Below are 19,725 nucleotides of genomic sequence, written 5' to 3'. Positions count from 1 at the left end.
TTAGTGATAAATATTTATAGAAAACAAAGTATAAACTTTTCGATTTTTTTTCATTTATGTCCATAAAGCACATGAAATGGCTGGCTTTCATGCTTGTCATATCATGTTTTTCATCAATCATAACTATAATTTACTATAAATAAAGCTTATGCGACCGTAACTGGGTACTTTTAGTGATAAATATTTATAGAAAACAAAGTATAAAGTTTTCGATTTTTTTTTCATTTATGTCCATAAAGTATGTGAAATGGCTGGCTTTCAAGCTTTAAATATTTATATTAAATATTTATAGAAAACAAAGTACAAATGTATAAAGTTTTCAATTTTTATTTGGCATTTATGGAGTATGGCAATAAAAGCTGTCGGAAAACTGCAATATGTTTTCGTTATGAAGCAAGTTTACCCAACTTAGACTGCCCAACAGTTATTCAAGCCTTTGCCACTAAGGAATGACAAATGAATTGAGTTGAGTTGTACAGTCGAAAATTTGGTTATGGGTGGAAATTTTCCTGTGGTTTTCTTGTTCTCTGTCAAGTCTTGTAACCATACTTTTTGTCATTATAATACATTATGATATCAAGATATAGAAAAAGAAGACCACTTTTCCTTGGTCTCTTAGAGTGGTTGTCTTGGACAAGTTTGACGGTTTAATGTATAGAAGATGATAGTAAGACATAAGTGCCAAAGATGACAGTGCCAAACGCGATCTTTATTATCACCTTTTTAATTGAAAATCTACCTTCTAAAATTCATGAATGTACATTTTGTCAAAATGTTTTGTTACAAAAAGACTTGCAACTTAGCCACCATAGCAGCGCTAGCCAGGAAGCTTGCCATGCAGTGCTGCTATCATGTTCTTGTTCCAGTCTACCGTAACTACTATGCAATTTGAACCAGATGCACAAATGAGCAATCTCCGGACCTGTTGACTACGATGTACATTGTATTTGACAGCTTGGAGGATCATACTAGTACCTAATACCAGCCCAGAAGAGAACAAGAAATACATTGTAGCCATGCCTTCAAGTACCAGTAAGAGTTATCAACCAAGGATTGAGGTGTTCAAGAATTCATTCTTTCCTAGAACTATCGCAGAGTGGAACTCGCTGTCACCAAGTACAGTAGGGGCATAATATTGTCATTAGATAGCTTTAAACAACGTCTAGAGTTAGATGTTCAAGGGTTAGGTGTAACAAGACTTAGTCAATCAGTGTAATGTAGCCAGCTGCCGCCGCGCCGCGTACCTGCGAAGCCAGTGTGTTACGCCGAAAGGCGGTTTTACCGGCTATACAGATACAGATACCAGATGCACAAATGAACAATCTCCATACCTGTTGACTGCGATGTATTTGACAGCTCTGAGGATCATACTGTAAGTGACCTTCATGCCAAACTAATGCATTAACGTTGAAACAAAGCCCCTGGCTAGGGCACTGAAAAGCACTTAACGGATAATACTGGATACTTTTATTCCTATCTACCATTTATTCTCCAAAAAGGTATCATTTTATGAGGGAGGTGAAGCCATTCATCTTGTACATGTAACTGTTCCAGTTGACTGGCTTCCTTTATGCTAATTGAATTACTTGGTTCTTGGATTTGCTGTTTCATTTTTTTGCAATTCAAAAATAAAACTAGAAAAGTAACATTTGCAAAGCAAATGCATAATGTTTACCTTTGGATATGGCCTGCTCTGTTAATTCTTACTCAAACACATTCACATACATGTACTGTATATGGTGACAGGAGTCTAAATGCCTACTAATACTATGAAATTGTAACATTTTGTAACCTAACACCACTTACTATGGTGACAGATAGGTCAGAGGTTAGTGTTTGGAACAGAAGAAGAAGAAGAAACGTAGCAAAAATAATTTCCTTTGGTAAACATAAATAAATTTAAAAAAAGATCACAATGTGAAAGTCAGGCTATACGAATCCACCCCGATGCATTAGAAAACCTTAACAGTTGTTATAATATAGTTTTTGCCCAGTTGTTACAATAATTTTTGCCCTTATAAAAGTTTTAGTGCCCAGTAAATAAAAATTAATAGTTTGAGTAAAAGCACTAATGCATGTACATTGTGTATATTCATAGTATGTAGAAAGAAGGTAACCCGTTTGCTATACTGACTTTCTGTATCTGTATAGCCGGTATAACTGCCTTTTGGCATAACAAACAACATACCACACTTTCTGTCTTGAGTGGTAGAATTTGGACCTACAAAAAAAATGCATTAGAATCCTTTAAGTTTACCTCTGTTTCACCCCAGCACTATAGATATCTGTTTCCTTACTCCTATAAAAATATCTGGAAACCAAGAAATTGAGTCTGTGTGCCCAGAGGCTTAGTATTTTGAACAGTTGGATTTGTTGCCAGAATCCCCGCTTCCGGCGGTCTTCATACAACAGAACTGGCTGCAACATGATAACGCTTTGGGAGAACTGCCAACTTTCTGGGCAATGTCATGATTGTGATTTTGGAACCAGAAAGGCCGTAAAAAAGTATCCTCATGCACCGTAGGGAGGTAAGGTATATACATGTGTAATAAACACAAGCTTGGCCTGTATAACTCCCATAAGAATTGTGTCCATCAACTCCCATATCAAGAATGTACCTTACCAGTAACCTCAGCTACTACTGGTAGGTTACAAGTACATGTACCACTGCATGTGGTAGATTCTGTATATGTATTGAATCAAAACTACAAAGACTTTAGCCCTGACATACATTGAGTATAGCATACATGAAGCTGTAGAACATAACAAAATGTGAGACTCAAACCCAACAAAAATTAGCTTCTGGATAAATGTTTTCAGGCCACTTTGGGATAATTGCCAACTTTCTGGGCAATGTCATGATTGTGCTTTTGGAACCAGAAAGGCCGTAAAAAGTATCCTCATATTGCCATACACTCTAGGGAGGTAAGGTATATAGTAGACACAGGCTTGGCCTGTATAACTCCCATAAGAATGTGTCCATCAAGTACCTTGCCCGTAACATCAGCTACATGTACTACTGGTAGGTTACATGTAACGTTACCACTGGGCAAGTGGTAGTATCTGTATGTGTATTGAATCAAAACTGTGTTTCAAAGACTTTAGCCCTGACATAACATACATGAAGCTGTAGAACATAACAAAAAATGTGAGACTCAAAAACCCAACAAAAAAGCTTTAGCTTCTGGACAAATGTTTTCAGGCCACTTTGGGATAATTTCCAAGTTTCTGTGCAGTCATGGTTGTGCTCTTGGAACCAGTAAGGCTGTAAAAAAGTATCCTCATGGGTAAAAGATACAATACATGGCTTAATAACTCCCATACACTGTAGGGAGGTAGGGTAATAGACACAAGCTTGGCCTGTATAACTCCTATAAGAGTGTGTCCATCAATGTTGGTAGTGTGCCCATAACCTCAGCAACTATATACATATATTGGTCAATTTACATGTACCACTGGGGGAGTGGATATTGTAGGGAAGAGTTTTATGAACTGAAATATTGATGCTACAATTGTAGTATCTATATCATTCTGTATCTGTACAGATATAACTTACAAATACCCTTTGATGTATCACTATTTAGCCTCTGTACACTTGAAGAGGCCAACAGAGGACAATTTGATACTGTCTTTGCATGCGCAGCCACCAAAAAGATTCTACTTTGAGCTAAAAAACGTTTTTCACGCCAACTCTCTGAATCGAAACTGCGTTGAGAGTAAAGTTGCAGGTAATTCTATGTACATGTATGACTGCACAACTGGAAGGCAGTTGTTATCAAGATCACATTGGGGAGTTCTAAACGCCCCATAATGGCTACTGCCTGGACAATTTGATACAGTCTTTTCCAGCCACCAATAGATCTGTTTTTCCAGCCAGCTCTTCAATCGAAACTGTGTTGCAGAGAAGTTACAGGTTCCATTCTGCAACTAGACTGGATGGCAGTTGTTTTCAAGGTCACATTGGGATATTCTAAACGCCCCTTAATTTGATACTGTCTTTCCAGCCACCAAAATATCTGATTTGAGCTTAGTTTTTCCTGCCTACTCTCTGAATCAAAACTGCGTTGAGAGTAAAGTTGCAGGTGTACATCTACAACTAGACTGGATGTTTTCGTGGTGGACAAATTTGATACTGTCTTAAGTTTGCACCCACCAAAAAGATTCTGCTTTGAGCTTTCCAGGCCAACTGCCTGAATCAAAACTGAGTTGAGAGTAAAGTTGCAGGTATGTATGACTGCAGTTGTTTTCAAGGTCACATTGGGGAGTTCTAAACGCCCCGTAATGGCTACTGCCTGGACAATTTGATACAGTCTTTTCCAGCCACCAATAGATTTGTTTTGAGATTAGTTTTTCAGGCCAACTTTCTGAATCGAAACTGCCTCGCAAAGAAGTTGCAGGTTCCATGTACTGGCAGTTGTTTTCAAGGTCACATTGGGGAGTTCTAAACGCCCCGTAATGGTGGAGCACGGGCGCATTATCCGCCGACATGATGAGCGCCTGCAACCCCCCTCGCCTGTCATTTCCTGGTTATTAACTACAAATTGAGTCCAATCATTCACCCTTTGTTTAGAATACCAATGCATCTTGCATGCTCGTCTGACGGACTGGGGGCACACTACGGGCAGGGGATGGAATTCATCAAATGGTGGTATTATGTATAACCTAGTACTAAACTAGTGCAGGGTTTAACTTCTTGTGTCACCTTGGCAAAGGGATGTCAAATGCAGGGACAAGAAGGTACGTGATGTATGGGCTTGTGTCTACATATGATTTGAGAGCAAGAGAAAAAAAAAGAGAAAGAGAGAGAGAGAAAGATAGTGTGTGCTATATTGGAAAAAAACTAAAATTCAGCAATGTTTGTGTGCATTGGAATGTTCCCAATTACATGTATTATATTATATTATAAACTGCACACCTAAACCTTATAAATGAACAATTATTCAAATGAACAAAGTCAAATTTTACTGGTAACAATAACTACCAATCAAATTGAAAGATTCAATTTTGAACAGTTTACTTTTGGCGTGCATACGGATTGGCCGTTTCACATTCCATTTTGGTACTATAAAACCTTTCCTGTAGTTTAATTGCTTCATTATAAGTTATATAACCAGGCAGCCAATGACAAGTGTTTGGAATATGCAGACCTGGGTTCCCTGAGTGGCTCTAACCGACAGTGAATGGTTCAACTTGATTGGATTTTGTCCTCGTACAAATTACATTTTTCCCGCAGTTGGAGTGTTGTTACAGGGAACGCAACATCGTTTATGGGCATCGGGAGATCCATAGCAGCGAATTCGCAGACAGACATGGATGAATCTTTGGGGAACTGCTAAATTAAGGAGCCATGCCCACCGCTAAGATGGATTGTTACGGCGCTAGTTTGAGGAGTAGGAGAGCGGTTTAATTGGGATTCTCTAATCCAAAGAAATTACCTGTTTCTGAGACAAAATGAGATGATAACTTGCGAGAATATATCGAGGAATACACATTGTATGATGTCTTTATACAGGATCTTGGAGGGGTTTTACTAGTTATTTAGAGTTTGAAATAATAATTACATGTACCACCTACGTGTACATACTGTATGCAGGTTTGAGTGCAGGTAAAACTGGAACAGTGAAGAAACACATATTTCTCAATCTCAAATTACTTGTATGTAGCCTCCTCCAGCCCTGTTGTAGGTGCTACATTCAACTTAATGTGGATTTTTGTTGACTTTGTTGATAGTTGCCACCTGCAAAATGCTATTAATTATGCAAAGAGTAAAGATATAAAAATTAAGAATCAAAATTAATGTTTTGTAAATGGTTACCAGTTCGATCCATAGACTTCCATTCAAGTTCCAAAGAAAAGTATACGTACATGTAGTAGTACAGGTACATGTATAATAAGTCTACTGCAAGAAATTTTTATTTTTTATTGCCATGTTATTTATACCATGCATGCATGTGCAATCATAATTGCAGAGAAAAAAATATTTAATATTAATATTTAATATTGATAGCCTAGGGTTATAACTTATGAGAACACAGTCATCCTGAGCCCTCCAATTGCTCCACAGTTTGAAACATAAGGATTTTAATTACCTACAACCTGTAATTGCTTTTATTATACTTGTCCCAAGGGCATCTGTTTGTAAACATCACTAAATCATTGTGGTATGCAACTTACTGTAAGCAACTATAACAAAGGAAGGTCAATGTCGAAATGACAACAAAAACAGTTCCAATTTGTGTTAGGGACTGTAAGTTGTAACAAAATCCTATGATAGCAATAGTGTTCAACTTCAAAACTGCAAAAAATGTACAGTTGTATATTTTAACCAGAGCATCCGTTTGGAAATCTAACTGTAGTTAATGTTTGAATTCAATTTCAATTTATTATAAAAAAAGCAACCTACTGAAGTGCAAGGTAGGTGTAGGTCTGAATTGTATTGAATTTTTATGTTTACCAATTTGAAAGGAACACATATTGTTTTTGCTACGTTTTGTCTTCTTCTCCAAACAGTGACCTCTGACCTGACTGAACCAGACTGTCTCTCACCATGGTAACTGGTGTTGGGTTAAATAATGTTGCAATTTTATAGTAGGAGGGATTTGGACTCCTATCACCATATATGTGAATGTGTTTGGGAAAGAATTAACAGAGCAGACCATATGCAAAGCAAACATTATGCAGTTGCTTTGCAAATGTTACTTTTCTAGTTACTTTTGATTCTACAACATATTGTAGGATAGGCAAGCTGAGTTAATTGCTAGTGTGCATAAGAACGTCAGTTGTGAGTGGCAAGCCTAACAACTTATCTGTATCAGATTCTGTATCTGTATCTGTATAGCCGGTATAATCGCCATTTGGCATAACACACCAGCTTCGCAGTCACGCAGTGCGGCAGCAGCTAGCAACATTACACCGATTGACTTGTTACACCTAACCCTTGAACTTCTAACTCTAGGCATTGTTTAAAGCTATCTATTGACAGTGCCCCTATTGTACTTGGTGACAGCGAGTTCTACTCTGCGATAGTTCTAGATTAAAGAATGAATTCTTGAACATCTCAATCCTTCTGAGGGAATGACTGTGAAGTTGAACAAAGGTTGACATAAGTTACAGACCATTTCTATCGATTTCCATGGATAATCAAGTGCTAACGGCGTGCACAAAACTGCTAATGATCAAATGCCGGTGACCTCACCTCACCCCAATTAGTCTGCTGCAAAAGAAGTAATCAGCCGAGCAACATTAATTACTAGTGTAGCACCTCTGGATACATTTTAGAACTTTCTTGAATTAAAAAAAAAAATCCTGTTCCACTCTGTGCAGAGCATAGGGGTGGTGCCCATCTCCATTTCTGTAGACCATGGGCCACACAATTGTGTAATAACTACAGCAGGGGGCTAGCCCGCTGGTAGTGGTGTGTGTTTGACCTTCCCATACTCTTTCTCATAGATGTTGAGAGCTAAGCAAAGAAAGCAGTATGTACCAAGTCTTTGGTATTCTTGAATTAGACTTGGTAATTTAGAAATGGCAGGAAAGTCACCAGAACATTGTTCAATTGGTTTTCTTTGGTTTTTATTTTAATGCCCACGATCAAGATAATGATCATTCTAGCATACTCATTTTCACCTGAGCAAAGTGAGGAAAGTTGTGTGAAGTGCCTTTCCCAAGGGCACAAAGTTGGTGACATGTAGGATTCGAACCTGGGACCTCTTGGTTCTGACCTCTTGTTGTGTGGAATTCACTGAGGGCAGTCATCAAAATAATTTTTATAACATACAATGAGGAAAGATAATTGTCCACAAAAAAGACTCTTATAGTATCATCTTGATGAAAAATTACTGACATCTACGTTGTATGTTAGGAAATGACGAATCATTCGATATCTAGAATGATGACTGATCTATATTGCATGAGGAAACGGCAATTACGATGACTTGGACCCAATCTTCCATCCAATCCCACATACGCTGGATTGCTCTGACCTAAATAAGGAAATTTGACGTCGCCATAAATTGGTCCAAATCTATGGCAGTGCTGTTGACAATGACGGATTTTTGTATGGATTTTTGAAGTGTGGCTGAAAAAGTGTGCAGAGAATGTAAATGGCATACTATTTATGGGTCTTTCTACTTTATCAACTTTTCTACAAAGATGGAAAAGTTTTCTACATAGTTAGCTATGTTACACAGAACGACTTGTCCAACACCAAGCCGTTTCACATCTAAATCTAAACTTTGTTTAAAGCTTATAGCTAGCTATCTAATGATAATGCCCCTACTGTACTTGGTGACAGCGAGTTCCCCTCTACAATAGTTCTAGGAAACACAAGTTTTTGAACACCTTGAAAACTGTGAAACCTGCAAGCTAGAAAGGGCACGCATCGTGCTCGGCAAGCCGTGACTGACTGACAGCATCGCCTTTCATAATCCCCCAGCTTGATACGACAGGGTTCGCGAGAGGTCAGAGAACAGATTCTGTATCTGTCTGTATCTGTATAGCCGGTATAACCGCCCTTCGGTGTAACACACCAGCTTCTGTATCTGTATAGCCGGTATAACCACCCTTCGGTGTAACACGCCAGCTTCTGTATCTGTATAGCCGGTATAACCGCCCTTCGGCATAACACACCAGCTTCTGTATCTGTATAGCCGGTATAACCACCCTAAAAACCCCAAAAGTAAACCACTGCAAAAGTTTCAAGGCATACACATGATACAGTGTGATGACTGTGAAATCTGCACGCTACGTTGTGCTCAGCAAAGTGTGACTGACTGACAGCATCGCCTTTCATAATCCCCCAGCTTCATACGACAGGGTTCGCGAGAGGTCAGAGAACAGATTGGAGCAACAGGCATGTCACCATTCCTGTCTTTCTCAGTTTTGGCAAGATGATTGGAAAACCGTTTTCCCGATGATCGCCGGAGAAAGGTCAATCGGGGGGCAAGAAAGCGGGGTGAGAAATGGGTCAGTTGACGAATTACGAGCTACTTTCTGTCAAGAGCAATGGTTTTGAAGGGTTGGCAGGGCTTGAAATTCATTTTTGGGAATAGGTGCACTGGTGCACCCAACCTAAAATATCAGGTGCACAAAAAATTTTTTGGGCGCACCATATAAAACAAAGACCAATCTTTCAGATCTTACTGCTCCTCTTCTGACCTTGAATCTGAAATGGGGGCTAACTTACAACAAAGATTTTTTTTTCTGACACTTGTATTCCAAGAATATCCTGCACTATTTCTTTGATATGTACAAAAATACGTACAAAAATATTTTGGTGCACTGGTGCACCCACAGAAAATAACTGGGTGCACAGCTCCAAATTTGGGTGCACTAAGGTACACATGCACCCAGTATTTCGAGCCCTGGTTGGTTTCAGGGGGAGGATGTGACATTTCAACTACGAGAAAACGAAATAGGCCTGGGATGAAGTGGGATTTTGTTAACACATCATGGTATGCTGATTTGTGTCTATTGCTTCAGATTTATGCGCTGAGAAAGGTTATCTTTCCCAACCAGAGAGCATTAAGTGTTTAAGGTACACGGGATTTGCAATTTGGGGATTTTGAGCCCACGGTTACAATTATCTTTATGTTGTTATTAAACAAGTTAAGCTCTTACTAAACAAGGTTCAAGAGGATATTAGGATATCCTTTTCACAACCAGTAAAGTTGCTTACGTTTTGGTGTCTATCGGACATCTTCCTCAAAGCTCTGAGGAAGGTGTCTGATAGACACCGAAATGTAAGCATTAGGTAAGATACATCACTGGTTGTGAAAAAGGAAATCACAATAACCTATATTTTACCAACCTGATGCAACTATTTTCAGAGGGTTGAGAGGTTTTGAAAAATTCATTGTACCAGTCGGGCTAGTACATGGTCATTTCAAAGTTAAGCCCTATGTAAAAACAATGTAAACTAGAAAGGTAACATTTGCAAAGCAAAATGTATAATGTTTACCTCCACATGGTGTAGTGAAAATGATTACTACTCTGTAAAGTCTGTTTATTCTCACTCAAACAAATTCACACATAAGGTGATAGTCCAACTGTCTTAAAACTCGCAACATAATGTAACCCAACACCACAGGTTGTCTGCTACAGCACCAGTTACCATGGTGACACTTCTGGTCCAAGTCATTGACCTTGTGGAATGGGAGAAGAAGAAACAGAGCAAAAACAACATGTTTTCCAAAGGTAAACGTTATCAATTTACAGCAATGGAAATCATATAATCGTTCTTTACCTTGCTGTCACCATGCTTGTTCGGTCTGAGGAAAGGCACTTTATACAACTTTCCTCACTTCACACAGGTGAAAATGAGTATCTAGCTTCGGTTAGGGACATCCCTCGGATAGGACGTTAAATGGGGAGATCTTTGCCTTAACTCACCGGGTAGTCGCCCTTACATTAAAGATCCCACCACACTTATTGAAAAGAGTAGGGGTCCTTCCCGGTGTGAGTGGTTCAAACCATACAGTCTGGTCTTATGCAGCTTGTACTTACATGTACAAAACTGGTGTGTTGCCTGTGAAGGTGGTTTACCGATTATGTGAAACAAACAAACAAACTCACTCACTAACAAAACAACAGTTTACCTTGCTGTCGCCATGCTTGTTCCGTCTGAGGTGAGGCCTGAAGTCGTCGCCCCACCTGACAAAGTAGTAATACGACACCAGTCTGTCCAGCGGTTTTCTTACTATGTTGATGTAGACTGGCTTCTGAGGCAGACCAAACCTGCAGAACAGAACAAAAGGTACAACAAAAATATGTTAGCAACAATAAGTAATCAGAGATGGCAGACTTCACCCCCTTGCCTATAAAACTATCCTTCAAGTTACAAAGACAGTAAGTACCAGCACTGAAGATGTGTTGAGATGTTGTATTGAGTTACTGTATATTGGAAACAAACAAACACATGTAGACAGTTAGAGAAAGACAGGTTAGCCATTGGTCATTATAATGTATGCTGGGCTCCATTGGAAAGGTACTTCTACTAGCTGAATGGGCTACCCAGCCATTTTATGATAAAATAAATAAATGAATAAATATGTGAACCAAAAGGTGCCTCTTAGAGGCAATACTTCTATTCAGTTCTTCTTTCTAAATCGTTAACACTCCTTTATGATCAAAAAGTGTTGACAACAACACAACTTTCAGAACCATTATAACTAACAATAGTTTCAGCACCAAGGAGAGCTCCAATGAAAAATACATGTATTTCAACCTGGGGGTAGAAAATGCTTCGAAACCAAACTTTTTGCCCCTACATTTTTTCTTACATTTTCTATCGTATGTAAAGAGCACGTACAATGTATTGTGTATATGAGTATTCTACATCAGTTTTAGCATCTCATGAAGGTACTGCTTGGGGATACTAGAAAATACTCAAATTCACTGAAACTTGAAATGCCATTCACTCTGTCTCTTGTTTAGATTCTTTGGTACACTGAAAAAGTGAGCTTTTGTGCTTGTCTTAAAAGTTGTTTTGGACAAAACAGACTCAAACTTCAATGCTTTTCATTCCTCCAGAGACAGAGATAGTATAACACAACTGGAAAAGCCTCTCCTCATTCCACCCCTCGTTTCAATCTAATAGCAACAACAAAAAGATTAAAATCAGGTAATCACTTGTTTATGGACCAGACACGATACAGCGAGCGAAATTGCCTTTTAAAGCCGTGGATGGGAGGAACCTCGGCCATCATTTAGAAAAACCTAATTAAGTTGGACTTGGCTGTTCCACTCGCCTGGTTAGTAATAAATGAGGTAATAGATAGAAAAGATGAGGATTAAATGAGCTGGGACAGCTGAGTTGCTTCCTTGGCTGGGGAGTAATGAGACATCAAATATTCATCTGACAGAGATGTCTGCTTTTGTAAATCACTGGAGAGGACATTAATGTTGTAAGCTCAAGTCAGATCCGTGTAATATTGCACCAGCGAGGAGGGCTGTGAACCTAATACCCGTATCAGGCTCACTGTACCATGGAAATTCCCAGTACATGTACATTGTATGTATGTATGTATGTATGTATACAGTACAACGGACAGTGGGCAATGGCAATAATGTCTAGCTTAAGACTGAGTTAAGGTTAAAAGTTTTAGTCCTAATCCCACACCAGGTGGTGAATAGGGTGGTGCCCATCTCCAGTTCAGTACCCCTTGGGCCACACAATAGTGCAATCACTGCAGCAGGGGCTAGTCTACTAGTAGTGGTGTGTGTCTAACTACCATACTGTTTCCCAAATGCTGCTGAGTGCTAAGCAGAGAGTGCAGTACAAGTATCATTTTAAAAGTCATGGTATGACTCGCCCAGGGATCAAACTCATGACCGAATGTAATGTGAACACTGTAACCACTTGGCCATTGCACCAGTATCCCTGAGGCCATTTTAAAAAGCATACAAGGTGGGCAACGAAGCTGTGAATCAAACTCACAAACTCTTGTTCCAGAGACCGGGTCCCTAACCACTAGAGAACACATGCTATGGTGAAGTGAGGGAAGCGACAATCAAAGAACTTCAGCAATTGAAGAATCCATAGTAAAAAAAGTGATGGGCGTCTCTCAATACGTCCAAATCCCAACTTTCCCAATATCCAATCCAGCGAAGGTCTCCTAGGTCATTTATAATTCTATCACATGCATGCCTGTTTAATCAATGGAGGGCATTGTTTATGAATCACTGCTGATGCCAGACAGGGGTTGTTGGATGACGTATAATTAAAGAAGCCTTGAAATGCCCTAGCTCGAAAATTCATGACGCAAATGGCATTACTTGGTGCAATTATGGTGACTCAGACGGCCAGACCAACTAGTTGCAATCTCATCTTCCAAGAAGGGAATAACATTGGACTTATAAATGTCCAATGTGATCTAATATGTTGCCAATTTTTGTGAAGCAATACTGTATGAGCAATGGAATTTTAAGCATTTTTGGACACCATATTCTGTATCTGCATCTGTATCTGTATAGCCGGTATAACTGCCTTTTGGCGTAACACACCAGCTTCGCAGGCACATGGCGCGGCGGCAGCTAGCTATACTACACTGATCGACTTGTTACACAATTGTTACATATTAAAGGATCTACTAGTATCATGACTCTCCAGAGCAAAACCACAAAGAAACATTAAAATCTTTGCGATGATCATGAAAAAAAACAACATACACAGAAAAAATTGCCAGTACATTGCAGTCACAGTGCAACAAGAACAGATCATTAATTAATAGTTTGTACTTATGAACCTGTTTTACCGACAACTCTCCTGTGTCACTGCCGAAAGGTAGTGGATGCTACCTGAAACGTCTGACCATTTCCAAAATCATCATATCCAGTTGCTTGAGTAACTGTTTTGGCGTATCTTATTACCTGGATGTCTAACCGATGACGTACCACGAACAAATCATGCTGACAACATGAACGCTTGCTCTACAAACATTTGACTTGACATGATTTAGAATGGTCATTCCATCCTAATGATTCTGTGCAATGTACCCCGAAGGCATTCCTCTTCTCTCGGATGCACAGATACATTATTGATAACTCTACAAGGGAGAAACATGGGCAGGCAGATGTTAAAAGTGGGGAAGCGTCAGAGGAAAGACACCACCATTCATATTGTGTGCTGTGTAAGGAATTTGTCAGGTGTCTCTTGGCATATTTTGTCTCAAATAGTAGAAGACAAACAGGTTTCTACACATATAGGAACCTGGGCTCACGATGCAACTAAAACCAAAATAGAATATCTCAAAGCTACATGAAATATTTCGAGTTTTTTTTAAATTTTGACTGATTTTGTTTCCGCTTAGCCCACAAAAATGTTGTCCGTGTAATATTGCACTTCTGAATAGGGCTATGAACCTAACAGAATAGAAGATTCCACACCTACATGGAATATTTCGAGTTTTTGTGAATTTTTCACTGATTTTGTTTCCGCTTAGCCTACAAAAATGTCCCAGTGTTTCAAGTGTTTCAGTTTCTTTGAAATATTTTGAGTTTTTGTGAATTTCTCACCGATTGCGTTTCTGCTTAAGTACAGTAGTCTACAAAAATGTTGTCCACAAATGTTTCAGTTCCATTTAAGGTGCACTGCATGAGCCCTAATGTGAACCACAAGCAAGCCCCAAGTGTAGCTCACATTTCATGCCGATATTACGGCTTTATAGAAGCTGGTCATTATACTCCCTCCTCCACTGACCCAGGAATGACCTATACATGGAATAACACTTAATTTGCCCTGCTTACAAAGGTCCTGTCAAATTTGACCCTGCCAAACATTGCTTTTTTCCCAATGGGGACCTTAAACTTTGTTGTTATTTCATGTACCGATAAAGGGCAAAACTAGGTGATGGCATCTCTGCAACCTCCATAAATATATGTATGACCTATATATTAGAAAGGTTTTTTTTTTCAAAACATGTTCCATTTCTTGAACTTTTGCCAGGATAACCAAGAACCAAGATAATTCCAAAACTAATGAAGAACTATTATAATTGTTGTTTTCATCATTTACAAGCTTATCTTCAAATGTTAGGCTTATCTTTAAAAGTTATCTTGATATAGATCTAAATGTTTCATAGTGTATTCATGTTGTGGAAGTCTTGAATTATAATCTACTGTTTGTTGTAATATTTGTTTTTTACTCTTGAGATGATACATGTAATTGAGAAGAATGTTTGACAGGAACTTGCGCAAAACATGGTGTCATCTTTCAAGGGATGAACTGAACTTTCCCCACCATTGAAAGAACGCCAAAAAACAGTTACCAAAATCATATCCAGTTGCTTCAGTAACTGTTTTGGCATATCTTAGTACCTGGATGTCTAACCTTCACCAACACACAGAAAGAATGGCTTCCTCTTGGCAAGCTACAAGTGGACAGCAGCCAAGAATAGTGCACAATGAGATATTCTTCCCTCCAGCTCATGGCCTTAAAGGACCCCCTTAACAAATGTTGCGCTGGAACAAAAGCCTTCGGCAAGCTTCCTTGTTAAGTTTGATACATTGAGTTTGCAAATCAAGTTTAAAAAAGGCATTCATAATGGTACTGTAAGTTTTGATTAGATGCTGGCAGCTTTTTGAAGTTCTTGGTTTTTGGGACTCTTGCCATGAACACAAAAAATATGTTCTAGGTTCCACATTTACATGGTACTGCTAGTACCATAGTGGGGTGTATGTATTTTTTGGTGACTGTTTGTGTGTGTGTTTGCTTGTGTTCCTATAGTTATGTCCACATGCTAGGCACATTGGAAATACAGGAAATTAGGACAAAGGTCCAAAGAAAGGTCCCACAGAGTGTCTCTCCTTGGTGCTGAAACTATAGTTACTTTTATTGGTGCTGTCTTCCCACATGTGGGGTCATGTGGTGTAACGGTAGTGTTGCCCACAGAACCAAGAGGTCCCAGGTTCGAACCCTGCCATGCAACCGATCTGGTGCTCTTGGGAAAGGCACTTTACAGGAATTTCCTCACTTTACTCAGGTGAAAATTATGTCTGTTGTTTGTTCAGACATTTGTCTCAATTTGGTGGCAGCATAAAAATAATTTGAAAAAACTTGAGAGTGCCTTGGCCATGTGTTGTAATAAATGTTGGAATTAATGTTCTCTCCTTGGTGCTGAAACTGTTGTTAGGCCACACCGATTTAATTTTATGGATGACATCCGCGCGCGCATTGATTTTCGCCCGATCTACAAAAAAAAAAAAAAGATCACGTATTCCGAGGCTCTGGCCTGTTTTTAGGCCTGGGTAGTGCATGGTGGTGATAACTCTGGTTGTCGGCAGCCAGGCTACCGAAGCTCCAAGACTCAAGAACTCAGTACAGCAGTGTCGATTCATATATTCCGCAAAAATCCAGCATGTGTCGGCCTGTTTTATACGTCGCTATGTAATGCGCCAAATTCACAATACCAGGTTTGTATTCCTGTGGTTTTGTAGCATTTTTATTTTTGGCCGGATTTTTATTTTTTTCGCCCGCGCGCACTAGTTTGGGGGTCTTCAGAGGATGTCATCCATAAAATTAAATCGGTGTGGCCTTACTTATATTGGTGCTGTTTTCAGTTTCCTGAGCACTACATGCATGTCTGTTGCCAAATATGAGAGCCAGTGGGAATATGCATTTATCATATTAGACAGAATCAGCAAAAAGTGAATAATTAATCAAACATTCAAGAAATTCACAGAAACTCTAAATATACCACAGAGATCTTCAATATTTGAGCGTTGTTTTAACTGCAAAGTTAACTCGGAAATACTCCCCAAGTTGCAAAATTTTAGTACATGTACTGCAAAAGTAGATATACAACACAGTGTAACAACATAGATATATCTAGGCTCAAGAAGAATCTACATGTACATTGCACAATTCTCACGTACATGTACAACTGGTTACCCACGTACTCATGTCTAATAGAAGAACATTGCCGGTGGGCGAAAACGGAAAACAGATTAAAGAGCCCGGCAGGACAGTAAAGTGTGAGCAAAAAGTGACTTAGATGAATAAAACATTCAAGAAATTCACAAAATCTGTAAATTGTGTATAACTGTGCTCTTCGATTTCTAATTGTTAAAGTTGTTTTAACTGCAAACTCAAACATACTCCAGAATTTCAGTACTGCAAAAGTAGATTAATTTACTGTACACTAAATCACAGCGAAAATACAAGTGTACAACATATTTAGATCTATTTAGGCCACACCAATTAAATTTGTTGGTTCTCGGATTCGCCTCTTCATTTTTTTCTGATTTGCAAAAAAAAAAAAAAGATTCTGGTTCTGAATCAACTCAAAAATGCTCATATTTTGCCCCCAACAGTTGAGGAAATTCCTTTTCTTCCTAGTTGTTACAGTTTTTTTCTATCTATCAATGCAGTGGTTTGATTAAAAGTTCAAAATTTATACTTTAAATTTTAACCCAGCCTTTTTTGTTGACTTCATGGCTCATATTGTAGCATTTGGGGCTATAATAGGATGCCTAGACCTGTTTTTATTTTTATTTTTTTTCGCCCTGTCGCTTCATATTTTTCCTGAAAAAATCCGAGAACCAACAAATTAAATTGGTGTGGCCTTACTACTAGACACAAGAAGAATCTACGATTCTCAAGTACATTTTGTACACGTACCCCACACAACCTACAGTCTAATAGAAGAACATTGCCGATGGGCAAAAACGGAAAACAGATAAAAGAGCCTAACAGGACAGTAAAGTGTGAGTAAAAAGTGACTAATGAATAAAACATTCAAGAAATTCACAAAAACTCTAAATACACCACGGAGATCTTCGATTTCTGAGCATTGTTTTAACTGCAAACTCAAACAAAGATATTCCTCGGGTTTGCAAAATTTCTTCTTTTTTTTTTGAGAAATTTCATTACTATAATTAAAAGTAGATTAATTAACTGTACACTGAATTACAGCAAAAATACAACATTACTGTACAACATAAATATAATATTTAGGCCCAAGAAGAATCTACAACCCTCACGTACTCATGTCTAATAGACGAACATTGCTGATGGGCAAAAAATGGAAAACAGATAAAAGAGCCCGGCAGGACTGTAAAGTGTGAGTAAAAAGTGACTAATGAATAAAACATTCAAGAAATTCACAAAATCTGCAAATATACTACGGAGATCTTCAATATTTGAGCATTGTTTTAACTGCAAACTCAAAGATACTCCCCATGTTGCTAAATTTTACGTACACACACAACAACCCACTCCCAGTTTGCGAAATTTCAGCACTGCAAAAGTAGATTAACTTACTGTACACTGAATTACAGCAAAAACACAACATACAGATAGATATTTAGGTTATTATATTGTAGATACATATTTAGGCTAAAGAGGAGTCATTCTACAACCCTCACGTATTTGTGTCTAATAGAAGAACGAGCCTGGAAGAACTTTGCCGATGGGCAAAAACGGAAAACAGATAAAAGAGCCCGGCAGGACAGTAAAGTGTGAGGGACGTCCCGTTAGGAGACCGTATCAGCTCGTTGGGCGCGATCACTCATGCAGTATTCATGCTGACATGGTTCGCTATTAATTTTGGTCAGGGGAGTTGTCAGGAAGACGTGGAGTATGTGGTGCTGGCAGGGCACCAGAACAGGTACATATACCACTGTGCTGTGTGCCAACTGCCAAGTACCTAATATCACCTCAGGCCACACCAATTTAATTTGTTGGTTCTCGGATTTTTTCATGAAAAATGTGAAGCGACAGGGACGAAAAAAAAAAAACATGCCCAAATGGTAAAGCTAAGGCTGGAAAAAGGGATTGAGAACAAAGCTATGACTATACATGCTAAAACATTGCTGTTTTATAGCCTATGTATCAAGGATAAATTATTGATGTTAATGATCTGCCGAATAAACATACCCCCCGGAATAAACGTACCCCCCGGACAAATTTTCAAAATCCAATAAAAATACCCCCCGGAATAAATTTACCCCCCGGAAAATTACCAAAATTGATGGGTAACCTGTGTCTCTTATGCTAAAATGTGCTCTTACTATTATACTAGAAACTGTTATGCACAAATCTTTAACTGTTATTTGCAATTAGGAATTTAAATAGACAACAAAGAGAGCATTTCTAGTACAAATGTAGACATGTCATGTTGTTGGGAAATACATACAGTCAAACCTGTAATAACGACCACCCCTGTATAGAGACCACTCGTCCATTACGACCACTTTTTGTTGGTCCCTTGAATTTTTCCCATCGACTCAAGCGTTAAGAAATCTTGCATTGCGTCTACCTGTCTAACGCGTCCAGCGTCCACATGTTTTCGGTCCCGAGACGGCCAAAATGCCAATCCCACCGCCTGAGTCCAGCCGTGAGTACGTTGCCAAATGTTGGCCAAGAAAATCCAACGGGTACCGGGTAATAAAGAATATGGGCATGATGTGGCAGCATTTTTTTTTTTTTGCTAGCGTTCGTATCATAAAAGTAAACAAAATTTTGAAGTGCCGATTACTCAAAAATGGCCCCTAAAAATCCCAGCGAACCATCCCAGCATGTCGTAACTTGGCGTCGATTACGACAACTTTTCTTTTGGGAAGAATCCACTAAAATTAGAAAATAATGCTTCTCTAGCAACCAGATAGGGCTTCAGATATTTTCTGGGCGATATTACCCGGGATTTTGTCGTAAAAATGAGCCAAAACTGTGGTAGAAAGAGAAAGGCCGAGAAATATCCAACATGGCGTCGCTGCGGAAGAAGGTCATTTGGGGTTAACGGAAGATCTCATTTTTTTACGGGGAAGACTGTGTAATATTTTACCCGATTTCTTGATTTTATTGCGGTAAATCGACATCGACAAATACAATATGGTAGCTAAAAATCGTAACTATTAAATGACTTGCTTAGTTTGTTAGAATTTGTTCTAATTTAGAGCTTTGAGGAGTTCGTATTTTGATGAGCACCACCCATGACAATGGAACATTCAGACAAATTTATGCACGCGGCGATCGCGAAAACCGGCCCGAAAATGACAAGTTTCTCGCTACAATACGCGTTTATAAACGTCTTCACGTCGAAGATTTGCCGATTTTTTTCACGCGTAGTCGAAAAAAATTACTGATTTCCAAAAAATTAATAAACGTACCGTGCAAAATAGAACGTACCGGGTGGACGTTCGGGCCCAAAAAAAATCGGCAGATGACAAGAATTAATTTTTTTTTTTTTTCATTTTGCGATTTTTTTGAAGCGGTCGATTCCGAGAACC

General features: G+C 38.9%; 1 protein-coding gene across 3 annotated transcripts in view; it reads right to left on the bottom strand.

The window, feature by feature from the left end:
• Positions 1-19,725, bottom strand: part of LOC109484703 (heparan sulfate 2-O-sulfotransferase 1-like) — a 96,265-nt gene that overhangs the window by 18,794 nt on the left and 57,746 nt on the right. For all 3 annotated transcript variants that reach the window (XM_019788054.1, XM_019788056.1, XM_019788057.1), the window contains exon 4: positions 10,596-10,734. In XM_019788054.1, coding sequence (XP_019643613.1) covers positions 10,596-10,734 — 139 coding nt within the window. The remainder of the gene's footprint in view (positions 1-10,595; positions 10,735-19,725) is intronic.

The sequence above is a fragment of the Branchiostoma belcheri genome, unplaced genomic scaffold (genome assembly GCF_001625305.1).
Source record: "Branchiostoma belcheri isolate BF01 breed outbred unplaced genomic scaffold, Haploidv18h27 scaffold7, whole genome shotgun sequence".
NCBI lineage: Eukaryota > Metazoa > Chordata > Leptocardii > Amphioxiformes > Branchiostomatidae > Branchiostoma > Branchiostoma belcheri.
This window is presented reverse-complemented; position numbering and strand designations above follow the sequence as displayed.